A 15,855-nucleotide genomic window follows, 5' to 3' on the forward strand; every position below is an offset into this window, starting at 1 on the left:
GACACTTTGATGAACTAATCACAGTGACCACGGCTTATAACAAGCCATCCATATTAAAAAAAATACTGATAATAGTAATAATAATAAATTTAAAAATCTTCCAGAAAAGCAGAGATCTCTATTCTCTTGTCTTTCTATTATAATTATCCCAATGAGTAGCTTCTGAAGCAAATAGAACTCATCCCAGATATATTATGAAGTCACTGAGTTTGATCTGATCTTTTTTTGGAGCTGCTCCCCATCAACTTTTCCTCTATTTAAATGCCCTTAAGTGAGCTCTATCAAGATAAGAACTAACATCTCGTTATTTTTATGTGTGGATTATTTGCACGGCCCTGAATATGCTCTAAATAAATATTTTTACTGGAGCGGATGTGGTTGGAGGACTGGTCATATGCATCCGTTTTCATAGTGTTTGTTTGAGTTTTAGATTTTGAGCCTCTCTCTTGTAGTGAAAAACATAAACTGATTCAGATGCTTTTAGACGTGAGTGAGCAGCTGCTGAGGGCCGGGGCGGATTGAGAAGAGTCCTACTGATCTTCTATGAGATATTCCTAAATCCTTTTGGCAAATAGGATGTGGATCATTTTGGGGTTGAATGGGATGGCAACAATCACCCCAAATCAGTTCCAGCCCACATGGATTTGACTTCAGTCCTGTGAAGTTGTGCTCTCTGCTCTCTGAGGCCGGAGCCTGGCCGGCCACCCCCGGATGTTCCTATCTTTGTACCTCCTCACCACCTCTTCCTTCTCTTCTCTCTTTACAGTTGAGCTCTGCTATCCTTTCTGCTTGTATTATTTAACATTATTTTTCTTAGTTTTTATATTAGAATCAGACCCTTCCAAACCATGCACCTGGAGACACACCAACAGATTTTCTCCTCTGTCATGTTCTGGATAAAGAAGTATTGCATTTATGAGAAGAGAGAGAAAAATCATAGACTGTATACTTTATGCATAGACTGTATACTTTAAGAATGGAAATCTTATCTTAGAGATCATCTAGATCTGAAGTTGTCAAATATTGTTAAGTGTTAACTTTTTAGGGTACACTTCTTTTATTGTCCGTGGAACAGTAATATTTAAATGACTACTGAATGTATGAGGTTGAAGCAGGGTTTTAGGAGGGCCTGATGTAGGCTCACCTTCACAGTCTAAGGGAGCCCAGGGGTTCTGAGCATCACACTGAAAGAACAGTGGTCTAGTTTATGCAATTTTTTTTTAATTTTTAAAGATTTTATTCATTTATGACTGATGTAGAGCACAAGTAGGCAGAACAGCAGGCAGAGGGAAAAGCAGGCTCCCTGCTGAGCAGGGAGCCCAATGCAGGACTCGATCCCAGGACTCTGGGATCATGACCTGCACTGAAGGCAGGCACTTAACTGACTGAGCCACCCAGGTGTCCCTATGCTATTTTATGTAGATCAGACACTGAGGAACAGAAAGAAAAGGAAGCCAACAGTTACCTGTTTACTAGACAGAAGGTAAGTGGGGTAGGGAAGTGGGTAAGTTGGTAGGCAGGCAAACAGACAAAATAAATGTATCTATAAACACAGACATAGGGCGCCTGGGTTGCTCAGTTGGTTAAGTGTCTGCCTTTGGCTCAGGTCATGATCCTGGGGTCCTGGGATCGAGTCCTGCATCGGGCTCCCTGCTCAGCGGGGAGCCTGCTTCTTCCTCTCCCTGTGCCCCTCCCCCTGCTTGCATTCTCCCTCTCTCTCTCTGTCAAATAAATAAATAAAATCTTTAAAAAAAATAAACATACACATATATACACAAAGTTTAATTCTTACATTATTCTAGAAGGTAGATGGTTTTACAGATGAATATGTCAGGAGAGCTTGTAAGTGGATAGGGTTGAGACTTACCTCGGGTCTTTTTGGTGGCTTATCTACATTCTGGTCACTGTATCTCCACATGGCCAGTTGGTCGCCTTGCCCAAAGCCACATGCAGGCAGGGGCAGGACTAGGACCCAGAAATTCTGCTTCCTCAACCAGGGTTGTTCCCTTCGACTACTCCTTCTCTTTAGCCAGTGGCAAAATAATCCCTACTAAAAAGGGAAATAGAAAACTGAGTAAATGCTTATTTATAAAAAGTAGGGTGCTTCAGTTGTGTTGACCTTGAGAAAGGTTAATATTCTTAGTTCCCTATATTTTAGCAACTAATTGTTCGTGTACAATGACTGGAAGGAAAGCTGATTCACAGCCATTTTTACATTATGTAAGTATTGTTCTTTGCTTAGAGAACACAGCTTCCTTGTTTAAAAAAATTACACAATGAACTGTTTTACTTCAAAGTTTATTTTCTTTATGGCCCCCAAATGGAAGTTCGATATTGATTACTTATTCACTACTTTTACATTTCATGAAGGTGAAAGATATGTATCATGTAACCATTAGTATTCCTTTTATGTTTGAAACATAAAATCAAAACAACCAGAGTTCCAGTGTGATACACAGAAAATCCGTATGCGTTTTGTTGACTTATGCTGAGGTTTGCCAAATAACAGCCTTATTATGCAGATTCTTAGAATAACAGGCCATGGATATTTTAGATTCTCACATCTAGTTGCTGACTCTCTGGTTTTCTTTTTATCTGGACCATTTAGGGACAGGAGGCCTTCAGGATGAGTTTTGGATCTTTCTCTTGGATCCTACAGCAGTTTTCATTATTTCCCCTCTTTAAACAACTTGCTCCCCCCCCCCCACCCAGGTTGTCTTCCCTGAGGACAGGGGTTTCTTTTTGTTCTCCATGTATCTCTTTGAACCCCCTCTCACTTCCTCCCCTCCTGTGCCTGGCATTTGGATCTGCCATTGAGAGGAATTGGGCAGACAGAGAAGAAGGGAAGAGGGAGAGAAAGAGATGCCATGAATCCGATAAAAAGCCAAGAAAGAATTCTAGAATCAGGATTTCTTCCTCTTCTAGTATAGTCAGAGTATTGAGTGAGTAGAATCTATTAGTATTTTTTCCCCTCATTTTGTTTTCCCCTTCTTTTTTTTTTTTTAAGATTTTATTTATTTATTTGACAGACAGAGATCACAAGTAGGCGGAGAGGCAGGCAGAGAGAGGAGGAAGCAGGCCCCCTGCTGAGCAGAGAGCCCAATGTGGGGCTCCATCCCAGGACCCTGAGATCATGACCTGAGCTGAAGGCAGAGGCTTTAACCCACTGAGCCACCCAGGTGCCCCTTGTTTTCCCTTTCTAATAAAGATAGAACAGTAAGTAGTTTTTGCATTTACCTTTGTTACAGAAAACTTCACAAAACTCCATTAAATCCAGCAGGTATTGGGGCACCTGGGTGGCTCAGTGGGTTAAAGCCTCTGTCTTCGGCTCAGGTCATGATCCCAAGGTCCTAGGATCAAGCCCCTCATCGGGCTCTCTGCTTGGCAGGGAGCCTGCTTCCCTTCCTCTCTCTCTGCCTGCCTCTCTGCCTGCTTGTGATCTCTGTCTGTCAAATAAATAAATAAAATCTTAAAAAAAAAAAAAATCCAGCAGGTATTTAATGAGTAACTGGCACCTCTGTAGGACTGAGGATACAGAGGGGAAGAGAACATTGACCAGACCACGGAGCTCAGGATACAACGGAGAAGACAAGTATGCCTACAATCATTTTGCTGTATGGGGTGATAAGGACACCTAGAAGACCTATATATTTTATAGGGATAGCACGTAGGAAGGAGGGATTGATTTTATCTGTGAAGAGGAATCAGGAATGGGTATCCAGGAGAGGTAGCATCTGAGCTGGCATTCGAAGAGTGAGCAGACTCAGGGGTGGGTGCAGGCACGATGTGTGCAAACGTGCGGCATGTGAGCAACACCGTCCTTGGAGTGAATCTACAGATAGTCAGGAACTACTGGAGCGTACTCTTCCAGGGAAATGGTCGCAAGAAATCAAGATAAAGAAGTTGACAAGGTTCATATGTCACATGATGACATTTGAATATTATCCCATGGGCAGTGAGGGGTCCACAGATAGTTGTAAATAGGGATAGACCATGTCTAGTTAAGTGTTTTATAAAAGGTCAGCTTGCTGGTTGTGTGCAGGATATAGTGGACAGGGCAGAGTCTAAATGTGATGGGTCGAAGTCAGTGGGGACATGAGCTGAAATTCAAGTTGTGTTATGGTGGGAGTAGTGGGAATGGCAGGAAACATCTGAGAAGGTGTTTGAGGGGTAAGGTGTTGGGCAGAGAGGTGGTTGACCCAAAGGTTTTTGGCTTGAGCCTCTGGTTTGTGGTACCATCAGCCACCGTAGGCAGTAACCACAAAGAGGTGTCTGTCACTTTAATTTCATGTTTCAGATAGCATACACCTAACATGGCTATGGCTTTCTTTGATGTTCATCATCTTCTAACAGTGAGTATGTTTTCACATACCCCCCCAAGTTCAACCCGCACCATTTCCCTAGGAAATAGGTAGTAAATTGTACAAAAGAGTCCTATCTTCTGTAGGACATAAATACTCAGGGATTTGCCTAAGGTCAGAATTGCCCTCCCCCCGCCAAATCCTTTCAGGTACTTTCGAGTTGAAGACCAGTGTACTGTTTCTGAGTAAGCCCAACACAGCCACTTCCCAACTGCTGGCACTGGAATAGATGATGTTTCCTCATTTGAGTACCATATTGGTAGGAGACTTGGACTTTGGACCCATGTTGTATAAAAAAATTGCTCATCTTTGGACACGAGAATTATACCGAACCCATTGTGTTGTGTACTCTAAGAAGGGCACAAGGGATAAAGGAAGATAGCTGATGGGTGGGGTGGGGATCCGCCGCATTTCCTGTTTCTCACTTCCAGCTCATTGGGCCATATAAGCATTAGGCTCTTGAACTAAACGGAAGACTTCTGTATTATAACCTTCCCCCATTTTCATCATTGAAATCATGTACATTTATCGCTCCTGTGATGTGAGCCTTGCAACTCCCCTTTTCCTACAGAGAGCAAGACACACCTTCTGTGACTTGCCCTGAGATAGAATAGGTAGTTGACAGATCCAGGACTTCATATATCCTGGGTCTCAGATTCCAATTAAACAGAGTCAGTCTTGGGGCCCCTGGGTGGCTCAGAGGATTAAAGCCTCTGCCTTCGGCTCAGGTCATGATCCCAAGGTCCTAGGATCAAGCCCCGCATCGGGCTCTCTCCTTGGCAGGGAGCCTGCTTCCTCCTCTCTCTCTCTCTCTCTGCCTCTCTGCCTACCTGTGATCTCTCTCTGTTGAAAAAATAAATAAAATCTTTAAAAAAACAAAACAAAACAGAGTCAGTCTTACAAGTTAACAATTTTTGTTGTAGAATCATTACTCCTAATGATAGGAAATTGGAACAAATGCTTTACCAAGAGGAAATAGGACATTGTATTTACTTTGTCCTTATAATTTGATTCTACCCAATGAGTGTGATGTGTAGAAAAAAACGTTCATTGAAGGAAATACTTTTAGTGGAGTTTAGGTTAATAAGCACCCAGTGAAAAAAAACAATCGGCCACTGGTTTGAAGCGGAAAAGCATGGCTCAGCTGTCCTGCCTATTGGTGAATTCAGGAGTTTATGTTATCGGCTTTCCCAGATAATGATTTTGTGCTAATAAAATCATGGAGAGATGGATTTGTAAATCACGCTAAACTGGCAGGAGCACTACAGGGCATAAAATGAAATTCTGTTTTTTTATTAATTTCCTGGGTTTCTCTGACCAACAACTAGGATCATTTTCTACTTAGGATACCTACTCTTGTTGAGCAGTTCTACTTAGGAGAAAAATGGCAGATGGGGAGTTTCTTAGCATGAAATTAGAGCACGGAATTCAACACTTTGATCAAGCAGGGTTATTCTGTTGCCCTTAGTCACCTGAGAGATATTTATGACTTAAAAGAGTTATTTAGAGCCATGATCTCCGAAAGGCTACCTCCACACCCCTTTTGAGGTGTATAGTACACTCCCTCAGTGCATGGAAGAAAATATCTGAACTTCAATTTGTATTTACTTTGTAGTTTGCACTTGAAAAGGTCAGCTGTCTGTGTCTATAATAATCTGCATTATATAGTTTATAAATAAGTAAACATAGGATGGTTGTGCCTTTTTCAAAAACTGATCATACCTTCTTAAAAATGTTTGAAGCCACTGATCTGGAGCACTTTTCTAAAATTGGGTCAATGATTAGATTATTCTGGGATTTTTTTTTTTTTTTTTTTTTTTTTAAGGCACCAATTCCCAGGGCTGCTCCCAGAAGAGTCTGGTTAAATAGGTCGGTCTGGAACAGTGGTTATCGTAACTTAGTAGGCAGGAGAGTCTCCTGGAGGTCTGGCTTGTTAAAACACAAGACCCCACCCCTGAGATTCTCATATAGGAGTTTGGGGGCGGGGTCCGAGAATTTGCATTTCTAACAAGATTCCCAGGTGATGCTTGCTGGTCCAAGAATCCCCTCTGAGAATCACTGCTCCAGGGTGGAAGCCAGGACACAGGCAGCTCCGAAGATGAAGTGATAAATGCTTATCTAGATGCGACCATCTTCCCCCCTAGACAGTTCTTGGAGATAGTCTATCATTTTGTTTTCCTTTTTTATTCCTGTTGCAATGATCGAGGCAGACAACTGTTTTTCACACTGTCGTTTTCAATATTGGTGTGGACAGTAAGAGGACCAGTGTTAGATTCAGGAAGACTCAAATTTACAGAGAGTTTGTATGAGTAGCTTAATGAATCCTGTAGCAATTCTATAAGGTATTTATTTGTCAGTGGAAAACTGGGGTATGTCTGTAATGATTTGGATGCATCTGTATTTGCGAATAGAAATGACACTGTTACCCATTGGGAAAAAAAAGATTTTAAAATCAATAAAAATGCGTGGTTGTTTGTTGCAATCAGGCCTTCTTAAAAAAAAATTAGGAATCAATAAATGGATACAAAATGAAATATGCAGGGGCACCTGGGTGGCTCAGTGAGTTAAGCCTCTGCTTTCAGCTCAGGTCATGTTCTCACAGTCCTGGAATTGAGCCTTGAATCGGGCTCTCTGCTCAGCAGGAAGCCTGCTTCCCCCCCCCTCTCTGCCTGCCTCTCTGCCTGCTTGAGATCTCTCTCTCTCTCTGTGTCAAATAAATAAATAAAATCTTAAAAAAAAAAAGAAATATGCAGTAAGTATAATAAGCCATAGAAACTTTAAAAATAAGACAACTCATTTCCTTTGACTTATATAAAATATATCCAGTGGCAAATAGCACGTTTTACAATAGAGCATAGCATTAGCCATTTAAATGCCTGTGCGATGTGTAAAAACTGCTTGCTAGATTAAATTATGTAGAAGAGCATTTCTATAATGCTTAGTGTCTGATTCACTCACCATCACCGGGGCACTCAAAGTTTAAGAGGCTTTATATACTTGTATTGTTTGGCAGGCAATTAAACGTAGATGTCACTGGGATTGATTTTATAAGAAGAAAGCAGTGGCTTTGCTATGTGGGTGTAGGTTTTTTTTAATGCTTAAAACAATTGTGTATATTATAGCTCACTTTCTGCTTATAGTTTGAAATGTATTAATTTATAGCCATTTATCTGACAGTTTTAATTTGAAATGAGTGGAAAAGACCTGAGGTTACACACATTTTAGGACAATAGAACATAGAACATTAATTTTTTTGTGGGATACTTGAGCATTTGTTTTCGATTTGCCCGCTCTGTAGAGAGACCTATTTAATACTTTATGCATTTAGTAAAGGCTGCCTTAAATGGGGTCATTCTGTATTTAGAACAAATGAGAAAAATGTTCCAGAAATCTCCTCAAGGAGTATTCCAGTCTTTTCACAAAATAACTTTAAATGGACTGTAATTATAACAAGACAAACTTCATTGCTAGAGTGTATGTCAGTTTAACCTGTTAAAGGCAGAACAATTCAAAACGTATATATATCTTATAAGTCAGTTTATGAAATTAACATTTGATTGTCAGCCACTGGCTTCTTAGAAACGGCACTTTGAAGAGCCTATTTGCAAAGCGATTCCGGCAACAATCATTATATAAATATTACACATTGTTGTTTACTTTATAGAGGTACATTCAGGGTAAAAATATGCAGACTGGAAAGTATGAACTTTGCACTCAGACCTTGGGTGAACTTCTAGCTCTACATTTAACTTTCTGTGGCTTTGGGCAAGATATTTGACCATTCCAAACTCCCACTTGTAAAAACAGGGATGTGCTGATGAATTTCAAGTCAGAAGACAGAAATCACACAGTAATTGGAACAGGGAGAGTTTTATTTAAAGAATAATTAGGGCGCTTGGTTGGCTTAGTTGGTTAGGCAACTGCCTTCAGCTCATGATCCGAGAGTCCTGAGATTGAGTCCTGCATCAGGCTCCCAGCTCCATGGGGTGTCTGCTTCTCCCTCTGACCTTCTCTCCTCTCATGCTCTCTCTCACTCTTTCTCTCAAATAAATAAATAAGATCTTTATAAAGAATAATTAACTCTAACAGTGGATTGGAATATAGGAAATTGGCTAGCACAGAGTAAAGAGAGCTCTAAGAACAAAGGAATAGCAAACATGAGAAGCCGGCACTGCTCCAGAGAAGAAAGGGTCCATGGAGGAGATCCATCTAGAGCTGAGATCCAGGGCTCAGTGGATGGCAGGCAAGTCACTGTGGGACCACATGATGGAACTCCGAGGAAATGTGTCCTCTAGTGTAGCAGGGGAAGCTGTTCATGGGAGGCATGTCTCTGACGGGCATTCCACTACAGAATTGCTCAGGGGTCCGGGTGTAAGCCACACTCTCCGGGGTGCTGCCCACCACCATGCACCTGTCAAGCTGGGTGCTGGGAAGCCTCCTGCATTGTGGGTCTGGAGAAACCCTGTGGGCTGAGGAGTCTTCCAGGGAGCCCTTCGAGACTACCCCTCCCTCCCACAATGCTTCTCCAGAACCCTCTACTGTTAAAGTTTACTGTCTTGCCCCCTGGGACAGGAAACATAGTTAGAGGACTTGGATACAGTTTTGCAGAGCAAGCAAGGAAAAGTGAATTTAGAGCTGAGAGGTAATGCATTGAGAGCTGGCATAAAGGATATCAGTGCTTGCCTTAAGGGTTTTTAAGATCAAATAATACATGTAAACATATGCATGGTTTTGTTATGTAACAGTTTCTTTGAATTGAGAGGAAAGTCTCATACTGGTTGTGAAGAGTAAGTGAAATAATGCCTGTATGTTGCCTTCAGCAGAATCTGGCCAGCACACGGCAGATGTCCACAGAGAGGTAGCTGTTAATACCAGAGAACTTTCTAGATCACAGGTTGTCCTCTGCCTGCCCTAGTAAGGCTCTCACATACTAGTGTTGATTAGTAACTTCAAGACATATAAACAGTCCCAGGTAATGGTTCTCATTCCCAAACCTTAAAGACCTCAGGTAGCAACATTTGAAGGGTCCTAAAGTCAGTTTAGTGGGTAGGATTTTCCAAAACCAAATAGAACATCAGGAGAGATAAATTTGGTTTATAAAATGTACATGTACATGTGCTGGGTCAACATGTCATGACCCTCATGGGTCACAATGTATAGAATTGTTGAATCATTATACTGTACACCTGAAACTAATATAATATTTAATGTTAATTATACTTCAATAATAAAATTATAAAAGTAAATAAAATAAAATACTGCTCTAACCCTTGCAGTTTGTTCTCCTTTGTCTGCTCTCCAGGCCTGATGCTTCATTATGACATAGAGTAATCATATGAAAGATCCTATAAGGTTTTCTTGGGGAAAAAGTATACCATCGTCTCCTTTATAGCTTCTATCTTAATGATATAATACTATTCTTGGATCTACTGAATAATTCTCTGCTATGCCAGAGAAAGGAGAAAGATAAATTCTCTTCAATGTGCGGATGACAATATTTTATTTTCATAAATCAAGAATGACCTTTATAGACAACTAGCCTTGCTATCTAATTATTGCCAAAAAAAAGGTGTTCAACTTTTCTAAAGCAAAAGCCATAATTTGTGGAGACCTAATTAACATTTAACCAGCTTAGTTTTCAACCATAATAGAAAATGAACACGTTCACTGATTTTGTCACATTTGTAGCTTATTCATGTTGGAATACACAAGGACAGGGCTGTGTGTTTTGTGGGGCTATATTGAGATTGCTTTCATTGTTCAAGTGGATATTACATTAAACTTTTTTTATTAAAGATTTTTATATGAGAGAGAGAGAGAGAGTGCACAAGTGGGGGGAGGAAGAGGGAGAAGCAAATGAGCAAGGAGCTTGATGCAGGGCTTGATCGCAGGACCCCAGGATCATGACCTGAGCTGGAGGCAGACGCTTAACTGACTGAGCCACCCAGGCACCTCCACATTATACTTCTTTTAAAAAATTCTGCCAAAATTGTTGTAGCCAAATTCTGCATAGAATCTTGGGGGAATTCATTACCCATTTTTCTAAAAAGCGTTTATTGAGTGCCTACAATATACCAGTTCTAGAGAGTACCAAGATGACTAAGATAGAGTTATAAACCAAAGTTACTTTTCGGCAGAATTCCTACCCTATCTATAGGCTTTCATGCACCTGTCTTTTGTTTTTTGTTTTTTGTTTTTTTTCAAACTCTGCAATTTTTGTGAGAAAAAAAATCAGGCCTGATGCCATTTCATCTGATTTCTTTTTAAAGATTTATTTATTTATTTTAGAAAGAGGGAGAGAGAGAATGAGAGGGAGGGGCTGGGGGAGAAGGAGAGAGAATCTCCAACAGCCATTTCGTCTGCTTTCTTAAGTACATGGCTCTATACATGAATCATAGCACAGACCAGTTGCAATTTTCAGTTGGGAAGTAAGTACACAAACTCATGGTAACCCCTTAAGACTTTGTCAAGAGAAAGAAGAACCATAAAGACCATTTTAAAGGATATTGTAACTTTAATCCTAGAATGCACTGAACTCCCAAAAATCGAGTTTACTGAATGAAAGTCTGGGGACACGCTCTCCTAACATGTTACTAAATCGACCCTAAGACCCATTTTATTCTGGTAGATGCTTTTGAGAAGTCTTCGTTAATTTACGTTGTTTGCTTCTTACCAGGGAGGACAGTTCTCTCTGGATTTCGGATGAGGTGTGCTCAAGTTTCTTTTGAGTTTTCAGCTTGGGAGATACTATCACAGAGTGTTAAGAATGTGGGCTCTTGAGACGAGATGCCTGGGTTCAAATCTGTACTTCACAACTTTCCAGCTTTGAGACCTGTGTGAGCTGTATAACCAACTTCCTGTGGTTCAGTTTCTGTATATGTGACATGAGGATCATCGTCTCTACCTTATAGGTTGGGAATGAGGATTATAGGAGCCCTCAGCCATCAAGCCCTTATCACACTCAGCCCCCGTTATTAGTTTTGGTACTAATATCATAGTCTCATAGAAACTGTGAATTGTGTAATCAGTGAGATCTTTCTCTTTGCCCTAGCTACCCCACAGCTCAAAGTGAACTTTGTGGCTAACTGCCAGTAAATGAGGCTAGTGACATTTTTTTAATTACCTGGCAGTGGTGGTGGAGTCCTAGTCCTATTGCTGGTGTAATCTTCTATTCCTTTTTTCCTTTGCTTTACTTCCCTGGATTTTGCACTTTTATTTTCCTTTGCTTCTGTTAATTTAGTGTTTATGTCGTGGTGTTGCACTGCCTGTCTGGGAGCAAGCCATGCCGTCATCAGTCTTGTATAGAAATCATCACTGTTGTCTATTACCTGAATATTTGACATCCGGGGACACATGTCCTTTTGCACAATTCCTCACTCTTCACCCAGCACATTTGTGTGGGGTATTCAAATTCGCTACAGAAAAGTCTTCCCCAATGTATGATGAAGGCACAAGCACACGTGTGTTAGTGTGTAACTGTATGGAGAGGGGATGAGGGGAGGAGGCGGCAGCGAGGGGAAGCAGGAGGAAGAGAAGGAATGTGGATGGCGAAGACCGCCCATCCCACCCAGCTTGCGTCACCTCTCCTCCATCTTGTGCATGACTCTTGGTTTAGTACTGATTCTCCTCCACAGAAGAGACATCATTTAATTTGATTTGATGGAGGAATATAGTCCAGCCATGAGCTGTGGGGCAGCAGTCCAAGCGAGACAACTCGGGAGAAACTTTGGCCAAGTGTATTGCTGACCACGTCGCTGTATGTTCCTGTACAAAATTTGTGGTGTTCTGAAGATCAAGGAGGTTTATTTTTGGAAGTGCTTCATTTTACTGCGTTTTAGGGGACTAGGCTTCCTTGTCACTTTCTTCATTGACCCCACAACATTTACTTAGGAAACCTCACAGCCCTCTGTTCTTTGCTCCTACACGGCTCCGTAGAGGAACCTACAGGAGTGTCCCAGTGTCAATGGTCACGACTCTTTACCTTCTTGTGACACACATTTTTAAATTTTCCAATTATGTATCCCAGCTATTCGCAATGAAATGAACCCATGAGGGTAATTGTTGTAAGAAGGATTTCAGAACTAATAATAACTGATTCTGGTTGAACATGGCTAACACACTGTGATACACTAACTTTACATTGGCTATCTAATTGAATTGTCAGAAATACTATGTGAGGAATGGTGTATCTCCATTTTATAGCTGGAGAAACCGGGACTCAGAGAACCAAAGCAATCTGTCTACAGTCACAAAACTAGCTGTGGAAGACTAGGGATGTGCCAAATGTTGGACCCCGTCCACTTCACCACGGCACAAAGCTGCCTTGAAAACCAAAGTTTAATCGTTCTCCCTTTAATTGGTTATTTTAATTCAGATGTAAACATGTTAATTTCATCTCATTTTAGCTCAATAAACCACCTTTGCTATTTTTAGGGTCTCACGTCTCTTGGATGAAGGCCAGTGGTGGCTCGGAAAATTGGTATGCAGGGGGGTATATCTTTCAGCAATAGGAAATTCATAGTCTATCCCATTTTCCAGTGGTTTGATAATCCTACATGGGTCCAGAAAGAACCGTGTCATACATTTTATGTGTTTCAAGTGATAAAAACAGCTTTATGTAATGGGAAATTATATCCTTGCACCAGCATTGTGTTAGCCTTTGGGGTTTGCTGTCAGCCATGCCTGCTTTTGCCTTTATGTTTGGTTATATCTTCAGTGCCAAACCAGATCTTTAACCAGCATTGAGTTGTTCTGTGGTTGCCTATAGTGATTTTTCACTGTTTAAGATTGCTCTGCCTATAGTGATTTTTCACTGTTTAAGATTGCTCTGCAAGGCTTTCATCAAAGTGCTATCTAGGTTTCCAGTGGGGAGGGGGGCAATTTTCTCTCAAAATTCATGGTGGTTTCTTTCTGTCTGAATATTATTAGTGCTACTGCTGTTTGAGCCCATTCCTCCTGTACTGATACTGTCTTCTATGTCAGAATTAGGGTTTGCAACCAAGGGGAAATAGTTCCCATTGATGTTTGCACAGTCTTCTAACATTCCTCACCCCAAATTGGAAAGTTGTTAGTCTTATGTGCTCTTAAACAAATCCACTTTGTTTCTGAACTTGTTGAAGCTGAGTAGGAGGGAAGTATAAATTACCAGTTGTTGTCAAGGTGAAATATTGAGTTAGTGCTATATCTTTGTAATGAGTTTCTGCTCTCGGTGGAATGTTTAATTGACCAGTTCTGTTAAAGTGTCACAGAAGATGGTGTCCAGGGTCACTAATTTCACCATCACGCCTGGAGCTAACAACTGAGACAGAGCTAGGAAGCTAGGAGAGACCTTCTAAAATGGTCTGAGGTCCCTTGACTCTGCCCTGTTTAAAATTTTTTTTATCAGCGATTCGGAGGCAGACGGAGAATGTGTGCTCATCAAATTGGTGGATAACCCTAAGTCTAGGTAGGGTGACTAACACCCAAATGATAAAATCCGGATTCCAGAAGCTCTCAACAGGCTAGAGTAATGCATGGAAAACAATGAAATGGGGTTTAGTAAGGATCCATGTATAGCCCTGTGTTCATTTGTTCACAGGGTAGAGCTAAGATAAATGCATATACATTTGAAGAAGCAGAGTTTGGGCCTTTTAAAAGGGGGAATTGTCTACAAGGCAGGGATGCGTTCCTAAATTTTCAGAATGCCTCACCTGTTCAAAGCTGTCTAGCTGTCTCGAAGATTGTAGATTTTATGTAAGCATTGAGATGGATCCTGGTCCAGGTGACCTCTAACACTTGTCTCTACCTCTGAGTTTGTACAATTGCTATTTTATTTTTTTTTTTTTCTGGCTGCCTGGGCATACACTATAGACATAGTGCAATAATATTCTTATTTTTGGATTTTCTTGACCAGAACCCTTAATTGTCGTCATTGGAAAGTAATTATAATTAATAGTTTTAATTAACATAAGTAATAACATTATATAATGGATACCAGGATTTTAATAATAATATGATCAATATAATCACTCCCTTTCACAATGTGAAACACTGGTGAAAAGATTTAATACTGTAATAACTCAAAGTAATAAGAGATATTTAAGAGGATGTGGGTAGGACTTAAAATCGTCAATGTGCCCCAGGATGCTGAAACAGCTCAATTGTTTTGTAAAACTGCATCTTCTTTTACTCTTTGTTTCTTTAAGTAGCTTCATTTCTAGCACCAGAATTAAGCAGATGTTTGCATGGTTAGCTTTGAATTTATTCTTGCCTTTAAAAATTGTGTGGACTATACACAAATTTATAATCTCTCAATATCAAGACTCAAATCTTCAAAGTATTAAAATGAAAGTTGATTTTATCTTAGATTAAGAATAGTTCTTAGAAAAATATTTTGCAAGCTATGTTCATGATCTCTACTGCATTTTTCTCCCTGACATTGCGCCAGTGTTATGGTGAAAGCATTTCTCCTTTAATTTTTTGAACACATTATTGTGTTTTTCTATTGAAAACATGTTGAATACCTAGGGCAATCCCATTAAAGTTTTGAACACAAGATCAGTTATTCCAAATTCCTGTAAATCTGGAAAATATGAATTATAAATTTGCTTAGGTCTACTTTCATTTGGATTATACACACATCAGATTCTTTGAAGGAACAGTATAGCATAACAGTATGGCAAGGCAGGGTTAAGACTCAGCTTGATTAGCACTTAGCATTTAGGGTACAGTAGGGTCAAGATCCATAGTACCTGGACACAAAGGTCAAATCAAATGCAGCATGGTATCAAGTAGGTTTACAGTTACCTGCAATCATCATAGCTTCTTCCAGAGGTCTGTTCTTTGCTTACATTACTTTTCATTCTTTCACATTTTAGGTGGTTGCCTTTTTGATGAGCCATATAGCACCTGTGGATATAGTCAGGCTGAAGATGATGACTTCAACTGGGAGCAGGTGAACACCTTGACCAAACCAACTTCTGATCCATGGATGCCATCAGGTTTGCATGTAGTTTTAAATTTTCTTTCCAAAATCAAAGCTTCACTAGAGTCTGAATCACAGTAAATATCTATTGGGCATTGGCTGAATGAATGAGGGTGTTGGTCTTTGAGTGTAACAGCGCAAGGTGATTAACTAGTGGGAATAGTACAATTAAGGACTTGTTACAAAGTACGAAGAGTTCACCTTTGTATCTCTTCCTTTAAAGTCTAATTAAAGTGTACTTCCTTTATCTTTGGGTACACCTGAGCTAGATTAATGGGCATTCCCCAGTTGATCCTTTCCCAAGCAGCAGATATGGGAAATAGATGGATGTCTCTTCTGGCAAATGTGTCTAGTAGGTGGAACTCTAGCTGGGGAATCCAAGTAACAAAGCCTCCATCACAAATGAGAGACCTTGGAGAATAACTTTAACCTTGTCAGCCTCCGGGGTCCACTTGGCACCGAAGAGAAAATGGTGATGCATGCATGTGGATACTTCTTTTTCTGTAGAAGTCCTTAATAAATTCTCTGATG

The 15,855-nt window shown here is 40.4% G+C and overlaps 1 protein-coding gene across 1 annotated transcript in view; it reads left to right on the plus strand.

Annotated features, from left to right (window-relative positions):
- The window catches only part of PTPRM (protein tyrosine phosphatase receptor type M), a 777,217-nt gene that overhangs the window by 179,055 nt on the left and 582,307 nt on the right, over positions 1–15,855 (plus strand). Inside the window, 1 exon segment of the mRNA XM_080821527.1 lies at positions 15,218–15,340. Coding sequence (XP_080677653.1) covers positions 15,218–15,340 — 123 coding nt within the window.

The sequence above is a fragment of the Martes martes genome, assembly GCF_963455335.1.
Source record: "Martes martes genome assembly, chromosome: 13".
NCBI classification, from domain to species: domain Eukaryota; kingdom Metazoa; phylum Chordata; class Mammalia; order Carnivora; family Mustelidae; genus Martes; species Martes martes.